The 24,675-nt window shown below is 37.2% G+C and overlaps 1 protein-coding gene across 1 annotated transcript in view; it reads left to right on the plus strand.

Annotated features, from left to right (window-relative positions):
• The window catches only part of LOC136026600 (signal-induced proliferation-associated 1-like protein 2), a gene marked incomplete in the record, with an annotated part of 213,523 nt that overhangs the window by 98,822 nt on the left and 90,026 nt on the right, over positions 1-24,675 (plus strand). Inside the window, 2 exon segments of the mRNA XM_065703317.1 lie at positions 12,755-12,836; positions 21,092-21,248. Coding sequence (XP_065559389.1) covers positions 12,755-12,836; positions 21,092-21,248 — 239 coding nt within the window.

The raw sequence follows: 24,675 nt of genomic DNA on the forward strand, positions 1-24,675 counted from the left end.
AATTTTCACGTTTTCCAAGAATTCCGGTTTCCTCCACCAACTCCCCCCAATGTCACAGGATCTAGTCGGAATTTAAAATTACAGCTTTAAAGTACAAGATCCTTCTAAATATAAAATTTCATTAAGATCTGGTCACCCTTTCATAAGTTACAAATACCTCAATTTTCAAAATTACCCCCCCCCCCCAACTCCACCAAAGAGAGCAGATCCGGTCCGGTTATGTCAGTCACGTATCTTAGACATTTAATTAAAACGTAACTACACTTCTTGAGTGTGTTAGGTATAATACATAAGTACCAGTAATTTTCTTTCAGAAGGCCACAGACTAATAGAACCAATTTTCGTTGTTTTTTAAGTTAATCACCCCCCCCCCCTAAAATACGAACCGAGAGCCTGTGTATGTACCTGCAGTCCTTTGAGTCTGCAAGGCTATCGAAATATTCAACACCAGACTTTAGAATAATATCAAAAATGATTACCTTACCCTTTTGAATTATCGATACCGTTCTTTATAGGTAGGAATTTTTTCATACACTTCAGTTACAATTTTATCCTTATCTTTTGACATAGATTCTTGAATGACTTCCATTTCTGCTCATCAAATTCATGGAAAACGTTTTAAATACGTATTTAAATTGCGCATTTGAAAAGGCGGCCTTTGAAACAAGTGAGCAATAACTGGGGTCCGCGTTGTCTGTGCCCAAAGGACATGGGAACTAATCAAAAGTCAATAGCTAAGTTCATGAATGTAAAATCATCATTGATGACTGTCACAGTGTAAAAATATTTTCCCTTTACTGTGCTGACTGCATAGATGACTGGAACAGTTACAACCGCAGGACTTTGCTTCTTAGGGAATTCCAATTTCGTCAGCAATAGTTACAGCTTAGGGTTATAAGCCTAGAGAAGGAAACATGTTAAGAAAACATTTCATAATACGTACAATAGCTGTAGCTAACACCTTTTGCATGGATCCCCCCTATACTTTACCGCCAACCCACCTTCCCCTAAAAAGCAAATATATAGTCCAAATTATGTAAAACCAATGCATTCTGTCACCCATCACTTGTTTTCCGGTTCTTCTTTTAAACAGTTAATCAATTAATAAGTACAAGGTATGAGACAAGAGAGACGCATTGGGAGAATAGAGGGGAAATATATAATTTCGACTGTATATTTACACATTAAGGGGGGGGGGGTGTAAAATATAGGGGGTTCCATGCAAAATCTGTTTGCTACAATTGTTATGCATATTGTAAATTGTTTTCTTATCATGCTTCCTTCTCAAACATGTTTCCTTCTTAACTCGTAAGTTAAAAATACCTCATTTTTCTAATCTTTCAGAATTAACTCTCGTCCCCACTCCCCCAAAGAGAACGGATCTTTCCCGGTTATGTCAATCACGTATCTAGGACTTGTGCTTATTTTTCCCACCAAGTTTCATCCCGATCCCTCCACTCTTAAGTGTTTTCCAAGTTTTAGGTTTCCCCCTCCCAACTCCCCGCCCCCGTCACCAGATCCGGTCGGGATTTAAAATAAGAGCTCTAAGACACGATATCCTTCTAAACGTCAAATTTCATTGAGATCCGATCACCCGTTCGTAAGTTGAAAATACCTCATTTTTTCTAATTTTAAGAATTACTCCCCCCCCCCAACTACCCCAAAGAGAGCGAATCAGTTCCGATTATGTCAATCATGTATCTGGGACTTGCGCTTATTTTTCCCATCAAGTTTCATCCCGATCCCTCCACTCTAAGTATTTTCCAAGATTTTAGGTTTCCCCCCTCCAACTCCCCCCAATGTCATCAGATCCGGTCGGGATTTAAAATAAGAGCTCTGAGACACAATATCATTCCAAACATCAAATTTCATTAAGATCCCATCACCCATTCATAAGTTAAAAATACCTCATTTTTTTCTATTTTTTCCGAATTAACCGGCCCCCACTCCCCCCCCCTCAGATTGTCAAATTGGAAAAATGACTATTTCTAATTTAAGCTGGTCCCGTCCCTGATACGCTTGCCAAATTTCATCGTCCTAGCTTACCTGGAAGTGCCTAAAGTAGCAAAACCGGGACTTTAGGTATCCCCCCTCCAACTCCCCCCAATGTCATCAGATCCGGTCGGGATTTAAAATAAGAGCTCTGAGACACAATATCATTCCAAACATCAAATTTCATTAAGATCCAATCACCCGCTCATAAGTTAAAAATACTTCATTTTTTCTATTTTTTGCGAATTAACCGGCCCCCCACTCCCCCCAGATGGTCAAATCGGGAAAACAACTATTTCTAATTTAATCTGGTCCGGTCCCTGATACGCTTGCCAAATTTCATCGTCCTAGCTTACCTGGAAGTGCCTAAAGTAGCAAAACCGGGACCGACAGACAGACAGACCGACAGAATTGGCGATTGCTATATGTCACTTGGTTAATACCAAGTGCCATAAAAAGGGAATAGTTGTGGCAAAAGTTAAAGTCATAGCCAATTGTAGAAAAAGCCAAGACAGATTGTCCAATGAAATGGGCATCAAGAGCAAGGTTAATTTTACCCCCTTTGATTGCCGTTGTTACTGTCTTCCACTTATGCTACACCTCTCATGAATGTCACTCCACAATGCCGAACTAGAGTCAACCTGTTGAGGTTCTACCTTGCCTTTTCGCAATTATAATTGCCAAATTGACAATTGTCGATTTTAACTAACTGACGAAGGCAAATTGTTTGCCGGGCAAACAATGGTCGGGCATACCTTAATATAAATTTTTTCTATCTTAATTAAAAGTCCCTTTATTTATATTTTTCATTTCATTTAATTGTATCAAAACTTCTATTGACTGAGTTTTCTTAGTTTTATTTATGAGCGGATGATTTTTTTTTTCGAGGAAATAATAGCAATGGTTCATTGAAATATAACAAAAGGTGCAGTGATATACCAAAGGCAAAATTTAATGCTAATTTATGTTGCAGCGCACAATATGTCACTTTTATCCCAAGCTATATTTGATTTCTTTGAAAATCATTTAGAGATTCAAAAAGAAAGACAGGGTTGTCACAGTCGGCTCTATTGGCAGACATTTGGTCATTCCAAATATCACGACAGGTGTGCGCCAAAGATGTGCTGTGGTCCCAGAGCTCTTCAATGTCATCTTAGATTACATTATGACAAAAACCACTTCACGTCTCAGCTTTGGGATCAGATTCAGAGATCGTTCCATCACAGATGTTGGTTTTGCCGATGATTTGGCCATTCTGGCGGACTCCATGGAGCAGCTGCTGGCAGCACTCCGAATTCTATGAGAAGAGGCTGCCAAAGTAGGACTGCATATAAACTGGAACAAAACTAAAATTATGGCCATAGACCCGTCTTCTCCTACTGTTAACTCTCCGGTTAGCCTGGACAGCACCACTGGCATCGAGGTTGTTCAAGACTTCACCTACCTGGGCTCCATAATTTCTTCAAATGGCTCGCTTCTCCCCGAGCTGCAAGCGAGATTATCCAAAGCGTCTTCTGTCATGGGCAGACTAAATCGTCACCTGGCGAAAACCAAACATCAGTCGTACAACGAAACTAAGGATCTTCAACACTCTAGTCGGCTCTGTGATGCTTTACGGAGCTGAGACATGGCAAGCATCAGCTGCAACCCTCAAGAAAATCGACCTATTTCATGCAAAGAGCCTGAGGAGGATCGAGAGCCTACGATGGTTCGACTTCTACAGCAATGAGAAGCTTCTACAGCTCACAGAGCAGTCTCGGTTTTCGAGACTGCTTTGTAAAAAGCAGTCAATCGTAGATGTTGATTTTGCCGATGACTTGGCCATTCTGGCGGACTCCATGGAGCAGCTGCTGGCAGCGCTCCGAGTTCTATAAGAAGAGGCTGCCAAAGTAGGACTGCATATAAACTGGAACAAAACCAAAATTATGGCCATAGACCCGTCTTCCCCTACTGTTAACTCTCCGGTTAGCCTGGACAGCACCACTGGCATCGAGGTTGTTCAAGACTTCACCTACCTGGGCTCCATAATTTCTTTAAATGGCTCGCTTCTCCCCGAGCTGCAAGAGAGATTATCCAAAGCGTCTTCTGTCATGGGCAGACTAAATCGTCACCTGGCGAAAACCAAACATCAATCGTACAACGAAACTGTGGATCTTCAACACTTTAGTCGGCTCTGTGATGCTTTAAGGAGCTGAGACATGGCAAGCATCAGCTGCAACCCTCAAGAAAATCGACGTATTTCATGCAAAGAGCCTGAGAAAGATCGAGGGCCTACGATGGTTCGACTTCTACAGCAATGAGAAGCTTCTGCAGCTCACAAAGCAGTCTCGGTTTTCGACTCAAGTAGCCGAGTGAACCTCATGATGGTTCTGGCACCTTCTTCGAATGCCACCACATCTACCCGGAAAGACGATCTCGGACTTCGACCCTATCAAAGCCGGTTGGAAGCGACCTCGCGGAGAACCGAAGAACCATCGGTCCGACAGCCTGTCCGAGTTCTTGACGAGGGCAAACATCAGGCAGGGCGAAGAGCAAATACTCGCCATGGACCGAAGCGGATGGAGGAGGCAGACGTCACTCTCTACGCCGAGCAGCACCCGGCAGGATACTTATATAAAAAAAGGATCTTCGTGGGGTTCTTATGGTTCGATGATTTGGGCGAGAAAATTTCGTAAAAAAAATAAATAAATGTTAAACTGTATTGTTTCATTTAGGGAAGTAGTACAGAGAATCATGTTTGATAACCTTTGAGCTAGAAGTACTGAAACATATCATTCCTACCAAGTGTCACCGGTCTCCCCTACTACTTTCATAAATGCCTCTCATTAAGATTTCCTTCTAGATCTTGTGACTTCGGTTCTGAGCTTGACATTTTGAGAAAAATATATTTTATGCATTGCCATAAAAAGTATGTACACTGCATATGTTTTGATAGCTGCAGAGGCTGTCGGAAAGTAGGCCTAAAAAAGAAAAAAATCGTTGCGCATACCCATTTGTGAGAATCGGAAACCTACCTACTCCGACAGTGTAATAAGAATTTCCTGCTATAGGTACCCGTTGTGTAACGTCGCTTCATTGTGTCTGAAGCTAAAGACTAGCGATTGGCTAAGATTTACGGACGGTACGAATTGCGTAGGTTGATTATTATTTCTGATTTTGGATTTTTTTTTTCCAATTTTGGGATTTTTTTTGCAAGTAAATCTTTCGTTACTGTTAAATTTTCAGAATCATCCCTGCCCTGTTTATGTAAATATTTATTTAAAAAAATCACTGTTCGTGTTGAGGAAATTATCCCCCCCCCACCGTCATGTTTGATTTGATAGGAAACGACTATTTAAACTCCATAACACTTATAAACACAAAAATCGATTTCCTACCTCATTTTATCCTTCTAGGGCAAGTTTGGGATACTTTTGCAAGTGGGATTTTGGTGAATCTTTTTTGCGTAATTCAGCTGATTTTTCTGACCGTTAGTGAAGAAAAAATTTTGTTGCAATTTTTCCGAGGTCAAAGCCTTTTTTACTCAACTATATCGTTTTCTAAAATCCTGTAATATATTTTGCTGCAATTTTTATAATTTTTGAATAGAATCAATTCCCTTCCTGTATGTCTATAACAATATACTCCGAAATATTTTAAAAATTTTGTCAGAAATGACTTGAAATGTTAGGTGTATATTAGTTCCTCGAACTAAAAAGCGCATTTGACGGCGTTTCTCTATATTTACGTCCTTGATCTTTCTTTCTCATGAAGTATTTTAGGTTATATCTCCCAAAATCTAGCCAATTGCCCAGAATTTCTGAAATGGAAAGTAGAAGCATTGCTTCGAACACCTAGCATAGTTCGGACTAACGGCAAATGGACAACCCGGTAAAATAAGTCGAGTTTCTAGCGAACTGTAACTGTTTTTTGGTTATCTTTTAATTAGCGGAAGTGTTTGATTATAATTTGTTGATAAAGAGATATCGGTGATTTATCGACCACTATGGATGTTCATCACTACCCCAGGAAAACCGCTGTAGCGAATGAAATGATCACTTATGGTCGCATGAAGGGAGGATCGTGGTGTGATAATTGGTATAATCCTATATTTATATCTGATTCCTTGGAGGTTTCCATTCAGTTCATTTATTCAAGAAGACAATATTCTGATAACACGAAGGATTCCTGAAGCGGAGCTCTGTTTTGGGTAATATACGGTGAAGAACGCAAAAAATATGGGTGAAAGCGAGGGATATGAAAGAAAAAGTTAATAGAGAGAAGGATCAGAAAGGAACAGGCAAGGATAATTTCGAGGGGTGCCCAGTTTCATAAATCACATACACCAGGGGGCGCGTGCCAAGTGTGGTATAACTATGTGGTACACGTGGCCTTCTGCGATATACATAAATAACGACGAAGACCACGCTGCCTTTCCATCACAAACACCAAAAACAAGAAGAACAATAGGGAATTTTTTAAGACAGTGGGAAACAAATTAGAATGAATATTTCGGCCCTATGTCCAAGGACCGTCCTCAACAAGACAAATAAGAAAAAACAACTTACAAGAGGATAAAATCAATAAAACTAAAATGAACAGTTTTTCAAAACAGTCCCAGCATCCTTACCTCAGCGAAGTTCAACCAGGACTGATCAACAAATAATTACATAAGGTGGCAGAAGGTCAGTATTCCCTCAGATAATTTGTAATGGTCCACGAGAGAGAGATATGCAGGCAGGCAGCTGGGCGAGCAATAAAATGAAAGACTGAGAGAGTAAGAGAGAGAGAGAGAAATGACCGTGGATTGTCAGTTTAATTGACATATACTAATATTTATCCCTTAAAGTTTCGATAATTTGGTTTATGAAAGCAAGAAAAGTGGAAACATTTAAAACGTATTTTGTTTTCAGTAAAGTGCAAATTATGTTCTGGTCTTGAAAAGGCATGGGGATTGTCAGCCCTGCTCACGTTATTTTTTGCTCAATTTGAGTTTGACTCGGCTATTTATTGAAATTTCTGTTCGTTTTGAGTTTCATTTATTTTCATTATTGATATTGATGTGTGGTAGTTTATGCTTGGAAGATTATTTGACTTTATTTGTACTCATTCTTGGTTTAATCTAACTCTTTACTTTTCTTTGAAAAATTTAGTTTTGTTGAAAAAGTTTTTAAAATCAGTTTCTGTTCGTTTTTATTGTCATGGTCTTTTTCATGGAAAAAATTATATTTTGCATCTTTTCAGTTTTTATCTATAAGATTCCATAGTGTGGGTTGCTATTTGTATGTCGGAGAATCTAGTTCTGGCACTTCCAGATAAGCTAGGACGATGAAAATTGGCAGGGGTATCAGGGACCTGACCAGTTTAAATTAGAAAGAGTAGCTTCTTCGATTCGACCATCTGGGGGGGAGTGGAGGAATGGTCAGTTAGGAAAAATTAGAAAAACTATTTAAAAAGCCTGCATAGGGCACTGGATATGGTGTTTGTATTATACTCCGAACGTCGTAGGTTCAATTCCTGACAGAGACATTTTTTTTTAAGTTTTTTTCTTACTCTGTCATTTTTAAGTATTATTTTTTAGTTTATTTTCAAAACCTTTTTTTTAAATATCTGGCCTTGGCTAACACTTTTACCAAAAATATCAGATTGGATCACGTTTTATGGTGATTAAATTTGGAATTTTCTATAGTATGGGCCAGCAAGCGTAGGGGGAGCTAAATCAAGCGATGGATTGAAAGCGATCAAAAATTGTAGAAAAAGCTATTTAGCTTCAGAGGCAGAAATCCCTCGCAGTGGTGCTTATGGTAGCCTCAAAAAAAAAAAAAAAACCATCACCGTGATAACATTGCGAAATGTTGGCTCTTCCAACTTCGTCACAAGTGCCGTAGGAGGTCTTGGGTCTTGTGTAATTATATTTTATAGTTTCTGAAGTTGACCTGAAAAATAAAACTCAAATCATTCCCAAAGATTATATCTATGCTCATTGACAGCCTGGACAAACTTGTACTCCTTTTTGCTTATTTAAACTGAAGAGCAGAAGTAGTAATAGTAGTATCCCTAAAAGTTTCAACTCAATACCCTCAGTTGCTTTCGATATATTGCTGAGATGTCTTATTAGCAACCATAAACACGATGTCTTGATTTATTTTTAAGCAACATTTAGATTTAAAGCATAATGTGCCAATTGCATAACTGTGGGAGATTGACATGCCTAATATTCCTAAAGACATAGTTTCTGGACCGTTCTATTATGCTGAACAAAATGGCTATCTCAAAAATTTTGACTGGATACGTTTGGAAAATGAATGGACTTGAAAGAAGGGCTGCTTGCCCTCCAATCTCTTTTAACACTTAAAAAGGGCACCACAACTTTTAATTTAGAATCGAAATAGCTCCTTTAAAAGTTTCCATGATATTTCTAGTTATTATAGAGTGGTGCTCTCTATGATATTGCTTACATGTTCCTTTGAAAACCTGCATGCATAGAGCTTTTTGATTTCATTGAAACTCCTAAACGTTCCCTAAAAGTTTTGTCTTAATACCCTAGCGGCATTAGTTACAGTAACTGTACTGGTAGTACTAAAAGTGTCTTCTGGCTAGTCAAGAATCTCTCACAACTTACACTTTAAGGTCTAAATTAATGAGATAAGTTGTTCTGCAGATATTGCTTTGTCAAATTTTTGAAAGTCCACATGTTCATAGTTTGTTTTGACTTAGTCCAACATCTGCTCAAATATTCCTTAAAAGCTTCAGCTTAATACCCTTAGCTTGTGCAGTTGCAACAGTTGTCGCAGCATTAGTTGCAGTATGCGCATAGTACCTTTTGTTTCTTCATCATCCCCTTCAATACACGCCGAAAGTTTCAGCTTAATACATACCATCAACCGTTCCTGAAGGATTTCTGACGCGTCGGCTAGACAACCTGTATGGGCCTAGTGTGTTTTGGATTAGTTCCATGCAGTTTCTATATATCCCAAAATTTTGCCCTTAATATCCTTCGTTTTAATAGCAGTAGTAATAGTTGTAGAATTGGTTGTAGTAGCCAAAGCTTTAGTGACAGTAGTAGTAACAGAAGCAGTAATAATAGTAACAGTAGCAGTAGTATGTGTTGAAGCAGTATCATTAGGATGCAAATATTTTCTTTTTGTTAGTTCAAAATCCCTCACAACAAGCCCTGCTAGTTTCAACATCATACACCAAACTATTCCTAATTTATTGCTGTTACGAGTAGCCATAGTAGTAGTATTGATATTAATAGTAATATTATTGAATAGCTTTAGTACTACTAGCAGCAGTAGTATGAACCTATAGCCCTTTGGTCAGTAGAACATTCCTCTCCAACTTAATACTTTTAGCCTTTGCTATGATATTGCCGGTATGTTCATATAGTTCTAAAAATTTTCATTTCAATGCTCTTAGCCCTGCAAGTAGTTGCAATAGAAGTAGTAGTAGTAGTAAATGTAGCATGAACAGTAGTATTAGCAGTATTCTGTAGACATGACCTTTTGGTGAGATGATCTTCCCCTTTAACTATTCCATGAAAGCTCCAGCGTAATATCCAAATAAATTCTTGAGATGTTATTTTGACCATGTGCATGCACATAGTGTTTTGAATTAGTTCAAATTTCCCCTTAATACTGTAAATTGAGTAGTGTGGTAGTAGTGGTGATAGTTGTAGTAGTATTGGTAGCATGCAAATATTGCGTTTTGATCATCACCCTTTATCATTTCCTGAATTTTCCAAATTAATATGCTTCGTTATTCCTGTGTTGCACCCTTTTGACAACCCATATGCACATAACGTGTTTTGATTTAGCTCAACACTCCTCAACGAATTGCCTAATTTACAGCCCTTGTCCTGAGGACTGTTGAGAGGTTGACATCCCCTTAGACATAATTACTGGACCTTTCAACAATGCTGAACAAAAAAGCTCATAAAATTACGATCGGATATGTTTTGGAAAATGATAAGCTTGAGGGGGGGGGGGGGGCTGATTGCCCTCCATTTACTTTGATTCTTAAATTTTGGCACTGAAAAATACGAATTCCAATCAAATGACCTCCATCCGACCCAAAGTTTATGCAACTACTCGTTTCATAAAAACCTTAAATGCCCCGGGCATAACTTACAACCCTTGCCCATGGGCCCTTTGGGATTGCGTCCACCCTAAAGACATCGTTATATGATTTTTGGACTATTGATAACAAAATGGGTATCGCATTTCAAAGGGTATCTCAAAAGTTCAATTGAATGCATTTTGTGAAAAGAGTATGTCAGGGAGGGGGGCTAGTTGCTCTCCATCATGTTTGACTCTTAAAAGGGAGCTAGAACTGTACATTTGATTCAAATGAGCCTCATCTAAAGTTCACACGACCAATTGCAACGTTGGGTATAACTTAAAACCCTTACCCACCAGACTCTGGGGGATTCTGTCCATCCCAAATGCCTTATTATATGATCTTTGGACTCCTTTGTACAAATGACTATCTCAAAATTGTTACTGGATGTATTTGTGCAAAAAACGACTTGCGGGGAAGGGACTATCCCCAATGGTTTTGACTCTTAAAATGGCAATAAGAACATTTGATTTCCATTTCAATGAATCCCCTCCAGAGTTTATGCGACCATAAAAGCCTTATATACCCTCGGGGAAAAACTTACAATTATTGCGCTATGGGGGGTCGGTGTCATCCTCAAAGACATAATTTCTAGACCTTTCAACTATGCTGAACAAAATGGCTATCTCAAAATTTTTATTAGATGTGTTTTGAGAATTGATGGGTGTGTGGGGGGCATGTTGCCCTTCAATCACTTTTGATTATTAAAAAAGGCCCTTTCAATTTCCAACCGACTGAGCTTTTTTGAAGTTTCTGTTTCGGGAAAATATGAGGCTGGGGGGCATCTGTCCTCCGATCACTATGAATCTTAAAAAGGGTGCTAGAACTTCTGATTACCAATCCAATGAGCCCCCTCCGAAGTTTATACGACCGCCCTTTCTATAAAAATCGTGTATGTCCCCTGGACATAACTTATAACCCTTGTCTTGGGAGTTGTGGAGGGAGGGGTGTCATCCTCAAAGACATAATTTCCGGAACTTTTAACTACGCTGAACAAAAAGACTCTCTAAAAATTTTTATTGGATGTGTTTGGGAAAATGACGGGCGTGGGAGGGGGTTAGTTGCCCTCCAATCGTTTTCAACTATTAAAACGAGCTCTATCCCCTTCAGTTTCCAATCGAATAAGCCTTCTTCGAAGCTTCTACGACAACATATGGTCATATCAAAATTACTATCAGATACATGGGAAAATACGAGGTTCGGGGGGGGGGGCTATTCACCTTCTGAATCATATAAAAGGGACTAGAATTTCTAATTACCAATCCAATGAGCCCCCTTCAAAGTTTATACGAACACCTTATATGCCCTCAGGGCATAACTTACAACCCTTGCCCTGGGGCTGTGGTGAGTGTTATCCTCAAAGACATAATTTTCGGACCTTTTAACGACGCTTAATAAAATGGTTATGTGAAAATTTTGGTTGGATGTGTTGGGGAAATGGTGGGCGTGGGAGGGGGGTTAGTCGCCCTCCAATCACTTTTGACTATTAAAAAGGGCACTATCCCTCTCAATTTTCAATCGAATGAGCCCTTTTTAAAGTTTCTACGAAAAATTTTTCGATACGAAGTGTCCTGGTCTAAAAAAAAAAAAAATTATTAAATTATACATTTTCCCCACATCGCTCTTTCCTTAGGCAGCGGTGCCTATGAAATGTCTCGTTGTTACCCAACTAAATATTGAAATCATGTGAAAGTTCGATTCAGAATGTGATTATACGCGTTTTTGCTCCGATTTTGGAATAGTGTCAATCAGGCATATACACAGGGGAGGGGGGGGGGAAGGTCACTAATAATCTTTTCTGTTAAAATCTAGAAACCATAATTCCGACGGCTAAAAATAAGTATTTTTGTATTGATTTTTATATAATCCACTTGTTTTTACGATTTCTGAATCGAAAATGCAAAACACATTTCTTCGCATATACCTAAATCAAATTCTAATAGGCGTAGTCTAGATCTCCTTGCTAATAAGATAGTGCTGGTCCATCTCCGTAGAATGGACCTTAATCTCTGGCATTCTAGCTGGAAACTAGAGCTAAGAAATTCATTTCGGAAGGGGCGGGGGGTCGGAAAACGCAAAGACAAGTGAATTTCTATCTTCACTAAAAAGGCCAAGAGTGTCTTACCCATAACAATCCCGAAGACCTTTTTGATTTTTTTTTTTGTTGATTTTCAACCAAAAATCAAGCGCCGGACAATATTTTTTGTCTAAAATTCGCTTCACTGAGCGTAGTTTGGTCCCTGGTATTAAAAATTTAGGCGAGCGAAGTCCTATAATGATTTAAACTTGTAATGTTTTTGATAAGGTTTTTATTATTTTTTTTATTATTGACAAACCAGGCAATGCCGAAAATACCTTCTTTTTTGTTCAAAAACAAAATCAAGAAAAATAGCGAATAAGTTATATCTCTATTGAAAAAAAAATCACTGAGGACCGTTTAAGCCTAATGCATAGAAGTTGTTGGTTCCTTGAGATTCCATTTAACACAAATTTCACAGTTTTTTTTTATAATCTGCTGAAAGCTAAAAGCCCTTCCCTTGTGTAACGCTTCTAATTACATTTAGGAAGCATAAATCTCATAGAGCTGCGGAAGCAACGTACTATTATCTCTATTAACTCTTGTCGTTTAGATTGCACATTTTTGAGCTTTTATGTTTTGTTTCAGTTTACGATTGGGTACCCCTGGGCAAACGACGGAAGATCAACTTCTGAAATTGGACCATCAAGGATTGTCAAACCATTACAAGGTGAAAACTAATTTTTCTGGTAGACCGCAAAGCACTGCTTTTTTGCGTATTTTTTTTGGTCGTGGTTAAAGTAAAATAAACCTAATTTTGCACCTGGGTGATAACGTTAGGGTTTTATTTTAGATCAATTAAAGAATCGATAAAATCTGATTCCTATTAAACAGGTCAGTGGAAAGCCCTAGGCGGCTTAGGGGGGGGGAGGCACTTGCCATGGACGCAGAAATTTTAGGGTGCAAAATTTCGAATAAATATTATAATGGTTATATTCATTTTATAATTGTTGAAATTTTGAGGCAGCTAATAAATGAAAATTATTATTTAATTATTAAACGCTTAATAAATAAAAAATTATTGAATTAGAATAATTACTACTACTACTACGAATTTCTCACCGCAGCACCAAGTCGACTGAGACGGACAAATTCTTTGTACGCTCCTCCTCCTTTCCAATCTATTCAAAGCCTCCCTTTTTACACTCCCAGGAGGTTCCCATTTCCACATTTCTTTATGACATCCTCCCACCCCAGACGAGGACGACCTGCTTTCCGTTTAGCCCAAGACGGTTGGCCAAAAAGGACAATCTTCGGCAATCTGCCATCCTTCGTCCACAGAACGTGACCTAGCCATTTCAACCTTTCTTTCATCATAGCCCTAGAAAATGGGATTGAACCACATTTTTCATACAATCTACTGTTTGAAATACGGTCAGTCTGCCGAGTCTCCAGAACAATCTCCAGACGATTTCCTTGGAATATATCTAGTATATTCTCATCCACTTTCCGGAGCTCCCATGTTTCAGAGCCATATTTGACCACTGTCATCACTGTACCTTCCAGTACTCTAATCTTGGTTTGTAGACTTATCTTCCTATTCTTTCAAACTTTTTTGTAGCTGTGAAAATCACCCTGAGCCTTGGCTATTCTATTTTTAACATCTTCACTGCTCCCACCGTCTTTACTAATAACACTACCAAGGTAAGTGAAGCTGCTCACCTGATCAATTTTTTCCTTACCCAACTTCACCTATTCATCTTCACTTATTCCTAGCCTTAGTGACTTAGTCTTCTTAACATTAATTTTGAAACCTATTTTAGCACCCTGAACTCGCAAAACTTCTAAAAGTTTACTCATTTTGCTCACACTTTCATCTAGGTGGCTTAGATCATCATTATAATCTAAGTCCAGGAGAGTTTGTTCCTCCCCATTTGATTCCGTGGTCTCCCATTGCCTTTCCTCTGCCCCTTAGGACAAAGTCCATCAAAATGATCCATATAAAGAGGGATAGAACACAATCCCGCTTAACTCTTGATTTAATACAAAACCAGCTGCTAACCTCATTTCCTACCTTAACCGCAACAGTATTATTCTCGTAAATAGCACTAATCACTTTAATGTATTTGTCTGGTATGCCATATAAGGATGAAACCTTTGCTAAAACTCTTCTATCAATAGAATCGAACGCTTGCTCATTTTCTATATAACTGAGGACCAATAGTGTTTGACAACTAAGGAACTTCTCAATTTTTAACCTAAGAGTTAAAATTTGGTCGACACATCCCTTACCTTTTCTAAAACCGCACTGTTCGTTTCCTAAAACTCTGTCTACAGCATCTCTCAGTAGAAAAAGTATCATAATACTAAGTAGTTTGCTACCTACAGAGACCAAACTAATGCCTTGATAGTTACGATACTCACTCTTATCGCCTTTCTTATCCAGTGGTTTAATTAAGGTTTTCCTAAAATTGTTAGGTACTTCCCCCTTTTCAAAAATCAAATTCATAATCTTCAGTAACTTATTTTTAACCGCAGAGCCACCATATTTAAGAAAATCATTTATCACACTATCAGCACTTGGAGCCCTATTATTTGTTAATCCTTTTAGTACTGTCGCTAATTCTTCCCCACAAAACAAATCTTCTCTCACATCCAAGGTATCATACACTTTTTCATTTTCCTGCCAATACAATATATTACTATTATGCCGTCTAGTTGCACCCTCCAGATCCTCAGCAATTTTATCCTTGGCTTTTTCTTCACACCTCTTTAGTTCATATTTTATTGCTTTCTCCACTTTGTTTTTTACATTCCTTTTGTTTTCATATGATTTATCACTCAGAAAATTTTTGTACAAACCCCTTCTATTCTCAATTAAACATAAAGCTTTTTCACTAATATCCCTGGCTGCAGTCTTAGCTTTCTTCCCTAAGAAACCATCAGCAACTTCACAAATTGTTTTTTTTAAACTATTCAATCCATCTTCCATATTTTCAAATTTTAGATTCTTAAGTTTAGTATTCAACTGTTCCCGGGAAGTTTCTCTAAAATTCTCATCATGGAGTCTACCAACATCATAACTTTACGGGTGGCACTTGCCCTTCTAAAATCTCAGCTTTAAATCAACCCTAGACACTACTAGATGGTGGTCTTTACTTTTAACATCAGTAACAGCACTCCTACATACTCTAGTATCTTGAATTGATCCTGCCAGTCTTCGGCCTACTATAACATAATCAATAAGGTTTGCTGTCTTACCATCACGCGAACACCATGTCAACTTATGGGACATTTTATGAAACACCGCATTGGTTATAAATAGATTGTTGCACCTAGAAAATTGCAAAAGTCTGTAGCCATTACTGTTTTCTTTTCCTATACCAAATTTATCTAGGCTAGGATTCCATCTATCCCTATATCTACCGACCTGGGCGTTAAAATCTCCTAGTAAAAATACCATATTTCTACCTGGGTCCTTGTCTATTTGCTCCTGTAACTGTAATTGTGTTGCGAGAGCAACACTTTGGTTTTGTCCCGTTTTTTTTTTGTTTTTTTCCTATGCCGCCGATCTCAGCTTATTCCTGGAAACTGGTAAGGGTCTAACCTGTGCGGTTTTTACGGAAAGTGTGGACCTCAGGCCGGATTGATGAATATGACATTACATTTTGGAAAGCTCCGTAGAACTCTTGCCTGGGGCCAAAAAGGATGGTTTTTGCTTGTCCTCGAGCCAGAGCCTATGGTGTGCGAAGTGAAGTGGAGTTATATAGCCTATGTCAGAGAGGAGTATCTGAAGTTGTGCAGCCAAGCTTTCGTTTCATCAAACCATGTTTCTGCTTTCGAGTGGAAAGCTCCGTTCTAGCAGGCAAGCAGGCAGGCACCAGTTTCAAATTGAAGATGGACTAAAATCTATAAGTGTTAAATATATGCGGTAGTTCCCCGGCCCCACAGCCAATATATCTTCTTTGAGTGATAAATAGAAAAATTTACAGAAACAAAAAAGTGCGATTTTCCCACGGGTCCGAAAGTGCTGCCATCTATTGTTTCTAGCCATTTCTGTTCGTGATTTCAGCTGACTTTACCATTCTTTTTTTTCTACTTGGGATTGCAATAGAGAAATGGTATCAGATATACCTCTTAAACTTTAAAAGTTCTCTCATTGCTAAAGAAATTAGAGCTTATCCTTTGCTCCTTTCTAAGTGGTGGTGTTAGAAAGTTGGCCTCCGGCAAAAAAGTCAACTTTTGAACTAAGACAGATAGAATTTTTTTTTCAATGACAATCGATAGACCTTGATGAGCTGATCAAAGTATATGTCATCCATTTTTTGTTACAAAAATTCCTTCTCGACATACACCAGTTTATAAGTTTCAAGGGGTTGACAACTTCAGTGGTAAGGTACACACTTGAACCAAAAATAGGCCGATACCAATTGTGAGATATGTAGGGGACTTCCAAGCAACAGTCGATTATTGACTTATAATCATCTTTGGCAATGAGGGGTTGGCAACTTTTGCTGATTGGTGTACCTATTATCTGTTTCTGGTGTAATTGATGGTAAGAACAACTTGGTTCCCGATTGTAAGACATGTAGGGGAGTTGTAAGTAATAATCGGCTGTTAGGCTACAATGACTTCAGCGACAAGGGGTTTGGAACTTTTGCTAGTTGGTGTACCCATTATTTGTTTCCGGTGAACTTGGATGTATATCCCGGGAGAGGGACTTGTAAGTAAGAATCGGTTGCTAGAGGAGGCTCACGAGGGGCTACAAATTTGTGCAAATTGGTACACATCTATGGAATCAGGGACCCATAAATTTCCTGTAATGACTCGCCATCCAATAACAAGCGATCCTGGATGGCGAGTCATTACAGGAAATTTATGGGTCCCTGATGGTATTTTGATCCTGAAAAGTTACAGATAGCTTTATAATACCAACTAGATTACATAAGATAATGTTCCAAGTTTCCATCCGTCACGATGTCTACGATTGAAAAGGATAAAGTTCAACCGGCTGCAAAGTGACATTTAGGGGCCTAGTAAGTAATAATCGGCTGTTAGGTTACAATCATTTTCAGAGATGAGGAGTTTGCAACTTTTGCTTGTTGGTGTACCCATTATTTGTTTCCGGTTGAACTTGATGTCTATCTCGGGAGAGGGACTTGTAAGTAAAAATCGGTTCACTTTAGGCTAGAAATTTGTCCAAATTGGTGCACATTGTATTCGATCCCTGTAAATCTGTCGGTAAGAAAGTTCATATCGATGGTCTATCAATCACTGTAACCTAGAATTAAGATGTTACGCAACGGGTACAAACGATAATACAAAACAATGAGGTAGTTTCGTAATAATTAATAGAATGTCATCTATGGTATTTTGATCCTGAAAAGCTCCGGATAGTTTTATAATTAATACCAACTAGATTATACAAGATATTGTTCCTAGTTTTCATCTGTTACGATGTCTACGATTGAAAAAGATAATGTTCAACTGGCTGCAAAGTCAATTTAGTCCTTTCTTTCAATATTCTTTTGTTGTTGTTTTTTCAACGATGGGGTGTGATCATGTGATTACTGATTGCGTTCTTCTTTGAACATACTGTTTTAAAAGCTTCGATAGGCTGACAACTTCAGCATTTAACCGATAGCGAAGAAACAAGTACAAACAATAATGTAAAACAGTGAGGTAGTTTCGTAATAATTAATAGAGTATCATCTATGGTATTTTGATCCTGAAAAGTTACGGATAGCTTTATAATACCAACTAGATTATATAAGATAATGTTCCAAGTTTCCATCCGTCACGATGTCTACGATTGAAAAGGATAAAGTTCAACTGGCTGCAAACTCAATTTAGTCCCTTTTTCCGATATTCTTTTGCTGTTGTTTTTTCAACGCTGAAGAATTTGATCATGTGATTACTGATTGTGTTCTTCTTTGAATATGCCGTTTTGAAAGCTTTGATAGTTTTGACAACTTCAGCATTTAACCGATAGCGAAGAAACAAAACCAAAGTGTTGCTCTCACAACACTTTAATCGGCAAAGCCGGACAAAGGTTGCCGCAATACTTCACGTTGCCCAGGCAACGTAGGTCTAATTAAAATTTGTCAGAGTCCTCAGTATCTCCATCTGTCGGTTCAACTTTGGCTTATACTGCTATAATATACCCAGACCTTTTTAGTCATAAAATGAGCATTTTTTATTCTATTATTAGTGCTTTTCCAGCCTAAACAAGACTTAGTAGCTTCCTTATTCATCATGAGCCCTACTCCTTGTCTGTATGCCCCATCCTTCCTCCTGAGAAAACAAATGCTACATCACCTAATTTCATGCTTCCTATCCCTGGGATATGAGCTTCTGAAACTCCTAATAAGTCCAGTACAATACCTAGAATCTACAATACATATAGAATCTACAATACCTATATATACTTGTTTAGATATATTCCTTCCCGATGTGAGTCCTAAAAATCCTGAAATTTTTCATTCCGTCACCTGTTGCACTTTCCAATAAATATTACCCTTTAGAATACTTATTTGGAAGTATAGCAGACGATGGAATAAAAAACTGTAGAATGATCGAATAAAATTTGTAGAATCTGCAATACCTATATATACTTGTTTAGATATATTTCTAATTTTACAAAAACTTACTATTGGAGCAATGCTTTTCAAATTCAAATATGACATATAGAAATTACTGACTTATTTCCTTAATCAACCTTTATTCTCCTAATGAAAAGATTTGCGTATTTATAACACTGGGCCCATAAAAAGAGTATGTGCATTGATAAGTATCGTACTAAAATATATAAATTCGCTCCTTTTATTTCAATAGCCCGATGCGGAGATTCTGACAAGGACCTTATTGATAAATTTACTTGTATCCTATTAATAAAAAAGAATTTTTAACTTTATTTATTTCAAGATAATCGTTAATTTAGTGCTTATTAAATAAGATAAAGTTATTTCTAAGGTTTGTTGCTCTAGTTGAAATAGGGCCTCTTGGTTATCTTCAAGTAATAATCTATGTATAATAATAAGGAAATTTAAATATTTAAATAGAAATCCCGGAATAGCTGCTGCTTTCAGATTACTGCAGTTTTATTGTATCCTTTTCTTTATGTTTATCTTTGGTAATAAGCTCCACCGCTTTGACATTAGCAGGTGGTCTGTTAATCGGATTTCAGGTTTACTACAGGGTAGCATTTTGTGCCCACGGGTTTTTAAGTCCTTCTATGTAGTTTTGAGAGAAATGAGGACTTAGATCTTAGTCCTGCCTCTGCTTCCAGAAGTGCCCACACCATCAAGAAGGAGCCAATCTTTTTGATGGTTTTCTGCTGCCTGATTTTGACTCGCCCCTCCCCAAAGGTCCAATTAACATATTCAGGTTATATAGATCGAACTTGTACGTTCATCAGTGTTTCTGGGTCTGCCTCTGCTAGGTGAATTTGTTGGTTGCCATCGAAGCGGTGCCAGGTTTTAGTTGCGTAAAGTAGAACTGATGTAACACTGCCATGTAACAGTCACACTTTCAGCCGTAGAGATAAGTTTTGAGAACTATATAAACTTCTATGAGGCAATTAGAGAGAAATCAAATGACTAAAACTCTTTCTGTAGCCTTGTCTAAATTAGAGAATCTTTACTGTAGGAAATGGCACGAAGTTGTGCTAGCAGGTGTTAGCAGTACTTTTTAAAAGTCATCGAATTTCTCACATGCCATTTGGGAAACGACAAACAATTTTTTTTTACAATATCCAAGGGAAAATGAATTTCTTGGGAGGCAAAACTGAATTTTACGTTCATGTGATATTTTCTCTGTTTTTTTTTTTTTTTTTTTTTTTTTTTTGTTAAACTTCGATAATGGTTTCATCAAAACAATAGTGTACAAGGAGATTATGCGGGGAAAGTGCCGTGAGCTCCGGGAAAGTAGCTCTAAGTGATCTTACAAAAATTCAGATTTGGTTAAAGGCAAGTTTTTTGGCGTAAAATGAAGTTTACTTCCCGGACAAACGTTATTCAATTTTGTTTATAATTTTGTTTTATTATGTTTTATAATTTTTTTGTTTTATATTACTTCCCGGACAAACGTTATTCAATTTTGTTTTATAATAAGTAGGTAAAGTAAACTTTCCTATGTCCTGGCAATTGTTCCCTTCCGATGTCTTTTGGACGTAGTTTCAAGTCTTGGAGTAGCAGATCTTTTTGTTTAGGGGGGGGGGGTAGTGGTATAACTCTGCAAGCTCAGCCACCATGAGTCTGAGGAGCTTACAGTTAAAAAGATTTCCCAAGTAACATCTGAATTACAGATGGCAGCTGAGGCGGAAAGCACGCCTGGTCTTGCTGGAAGATCAAGAAGAAGAAAAATGAAACTTCCAGAGATATTAGAATTTGATATTTGAGGTAATATCTGCAAATTTCATTCACTATTAAATATATTAAAAATTTTCTTCAAATTCGTATTATGGTTTTGACTTAGCTCACCTGCAAGGTGTCACCCACCTTCCGCCACTTAGTGTACATTTCGAAGCACCATTTGGACCTCCACGTGCGGCACAGCTCTGGAACGTTTAGTACACCTCTGTTACACAGTAGATGCACGACATGGTGTACATGAGTTTTAAATCTGGTCAACTCCTCGCTCCTTATTACATGTAGTAAGAAGAAGGCTAAGGAACTAGTTCCAACACAGATAAATTAGGCTAGATCTTCTTTAAGAATTTTTGTTCTCAAAGTTAATTGACAAAAGTAGCCGCAAATAAAGAAATCATTTTGTATTTTCAGATTTTATTTTTCTATAAATAAATATGTTGTAATCGTTATATAATTGATTAAAATAATTGGATAATAATTAATTAAGGCTATTAGATTAACTAAATTAATATAAAATTTAGTTGGAATTAAAATATAAATTAAATATATTAATATAACTTAATTAAAAATTTGCATTTGATAATTATCATTTGATTAATTCGTTTTGTAATTTCAGGTTGGGGTACTTTATTGTAAAGCTGGTCAATTTACAGAAGAAGAGATGTATAATAACGAAGAAGGGAGCGCATGCTTTAATGAATTTCTTGATCTCATTGGTGAGAAGGTTCGACTTAAGGGATTCGATAAGTACAAAGCTGGACTAGATAATAAAAGTAAGCCTAGTCCTTTTCTCTTTACCTTAATGTTGTTTTTATTTTGTCACCGAAGGAAGTTAATAAGGTTTGAAAAATTTCTTGGACCCCACTATCTTTCCATTTATAATTGAAACAAAGATATATTAAAGTGGTAAATTTTTAATAAGACAATAATAATAGACTAGTCGGGATATTCCAAATTTACGCCTGGAATCCTTTTACAATGGATCTTAGAATCCTGCGTACGTAATTTCCTTAGACAAGGAGTTAAGCTACGGTATGATAATAATAATATTTTATTGTTGCTCCTTGTGCATAATTAAATAAAAAAAAAACAAGTTTTTTCAACTGAAAGTAAGGAGCGACATTAAAACTTAAAACCAACAGAAGTTACTCCCTATATGAAAGGGGCTTTTCCTCCTCAACGCCCTGCTGTTTACGCTAAAGTTCTTTACTGTTTTAAAAAGTAGATTTAAGAGAATCAAACTTTAGCGTAAAGAGCGGAGCGTTGAGGACGGAACTTTTCAATAACAAATACTATGCGTAAACAATGGGTGAGTCCTATAACTGAAAGACCTTTGCCAAGGGGATTTAGAGGTCATGTTGTTTTCTACGGCATAGTTATTGGCCTTTCAACTAATCTGAACAAAATGATTGTCTTCAAATTTTGACAAGACAACTTTGAGTGAAAAGAGGGGCTGGGAGGGTGCTAGTTGCCCTCCAGTTTTTTTTTTGGCCCTATAACCTTTGATTTTCGTTCAAATGCGTTCAAATTTCGTTCAATTCTCCCTTTCTCGATATTGTAGGACTATTGGTTTGATGCAATCACCCCATGGAAAACAAACAAATAGAAAATAAAAATAAAAAACAAATAAACACGCATATGCGATCTTTCTTTTGACAAAAATACAAAATTCCGTATTTTTGCAGATGGGAGCTTCAAAGCTCTACAATAGGGTTGTTGGATACACTGAATCATATGATGCGGTTTCCATTAAGATCCATTGATTTTTAGGGAGTCTTCCCCCCCCCTTTCGAAAATCAGGAAAAATTTTCTCAGTCGGGTAGTTTTGATGGGTCAAATTAAGCCTGATGAGATACACGTATTTTAAATAATCTTCAATGTTTGATTCTTTAATATGTTCATTGTTATTAAGATTCTGTTTCTTTTAGTTTCGGTTACTTATGAGGGTTTCGGTTATTTCTTATCTTATGGGGAAAAAATTTTTGGCTTCAATTTTATAAATTTTCAAAGAAGAAATCGCTCAATTCTTGCAGGAGTATGTTCCGAACAATATCCTATAATTATTATTTTAAATTGGTCTTTTCAAATTTAAGAAAACTTGCATTAACCTAAGTGGAGGCCAGAAGCAGCGTGTTATTCTTGCTAGAGCTGTTTATAGCGATTCTGACATCTATTTGATGGATGATCCTCTATCAGCAGTGGATACTCATGTAGGACGACATATTTTTGATAACGTCATTGGTCCTAAAGGCATGCTTCATAAGAAGGTATTTGAATATTCCTTCGTTTGGAATAGTTAGGAATATTCATAACTATTATTTTAAATTGCTCTTTCTAAGTTTAAAAAAACTGGTTGCAAAAAAAAAAAATTAAATAAATAAACACTCTATTGAAATTCCTCGCCACAACTGGGATCGAACCTGACGGCCTTTGTGATCGCGGCAGATACGTACCCACTAGACTGGAGCGAGGTACTTAGAAGTATGATTTAGTCAAATATTGACTTGCTGAATCAATCATAACAGCTGATGTCATTTGAAATACAATTTATTTACAGCAGTGTATTTTACAATCAAGATCAAAAGTTTATCATCAAACTTTTACGAAAATAAATAAGGTTTAGCAAAGAATTAATTAAAGGTAAGCCAATTAGAGAAATTTCCATAAACCTTTGTTATTATCATAAGCTTGCATTGACTGAAGTCTTTCAATAAGGAGTTTTCTGAGAATCGACGTTTACCTCCCCCCCCTTCGCCTTTGAAAATTACCCCTGTGGAATATATTTGGTTCTTGTCTATTAAACAGAACACATTCAAGAATTATACTAAGATTTGAAAAAAAAAAAAAAAAAAAAAAAAAAAACAGTTTGACACTCTGGAATTGGTTGTGATTTGCTTATTTTGAGAGTAAAAAGCAACGATGTAAGTATATTTTGACTAAATATTTAATATTTATGGATGGTTAGGGCTTATGTTAAATAAGGTTAGGTATTTAATATAATTTGTTCTGGGCGGCCAGTTTTCCATTTTTCTTTGTTGTACTTTCCATATTTTTTTTCTAAAGTACCATATTATCACAATTTATTGGGTATTATGATTATCATAATATTTGTGCCATTAGGATCAACCTAACTTCACATCTTGGGTGTTTTCTATTTTACGAGCAAGTACCAAATATCCCATGGAAAATGCCCCTTTCCCTGCGGAACATTCCTTTCGGATGATTCCTACCCACAAAATCTCCTTGGGTAATGCGAAATGTTCATTAGAAGGGATATTGAATATTTTTACTCACTTCCTTAAATCCTATAGTATCCTATACAATTGCCTATAGTAAAGAGCCAATGTAATAATATTTTTCTATCTATTTTATCCCAGTGGTACTTCATATGGAAGACGTGGTCGTACAAACTTCAAAGGGGACTCCCCGGCTCATTTGATGGCTAATTAAAAGCTCTTGTTCAATTTTAAAAGTCAAAACTTTTGGGCTGGCAACAATCCCTCCCGTCAGCTACGTTGAGAGCTTAAAACTTATACATGAGGGTTTTCCGATACGCTGAAGCTCATGATGTTATTTTTATTGAGATCCTTTGGCTCTTAGGAGGTGTTTCCAAGTTTTTGGAAAATTAGAGAAATATTCTGGGGCGCTTAGTTTTGATGGGTGACATTAAGCTTAATGAATCTTAAATATTTGTAATAAGCAAAATAAATCATAATAAGTGATTGTGTTCCATATCCTTCTCAATATTTTCTTGAATTTTAACCGCAATGCTCTAAGTCTTTTGGATAACTAGGATTGAAAATGTCCCCTTTTCCAATAAAAAACCTTTTGTGTAAACAATGGGCAAATTGTATATCTTACAAGATTGGCCCAGAGGATCTGGAAGATTTTATCAACTCTGGGGGCAGAGTTACTTGAACGTCGGAGTATTTTGAACAAAACGGTCATCTAAGAATTTTTGTCGAATGTATTTGGGGAAAGAAGGGCATAGAAGAGGTTCTAGTTTCCCTCTAATGACTTTCGACTTTTACAATAGGCAATACAACCTTCAACATCCGATCTAAAGAGCCCCTTCTGAATTTTACATCACCAAAAGACCACCCTTCTTTCATATGAAGTGGGTCTGGGGAAAAATAATGATAAGAATACATCGAAGCCTTTTGACCCCTTACCCTAGGTAATGCTAGAGCGATGCCTCTG

This window comes from Artemia franciscana, chromosome 4 (assembly GCF_032884065.1).
Source record: "Artemia franciscana chromosome 4, ASM3288406v1, whole genome shotgun sequence".
Taxonomy (NCBI): domain Eukaryota; kingdom Metazoa; phylum Arthropoda; class Branchiopoda; order Anostraca; family Artemiidae; genus Artemia; species Artemia franciscana.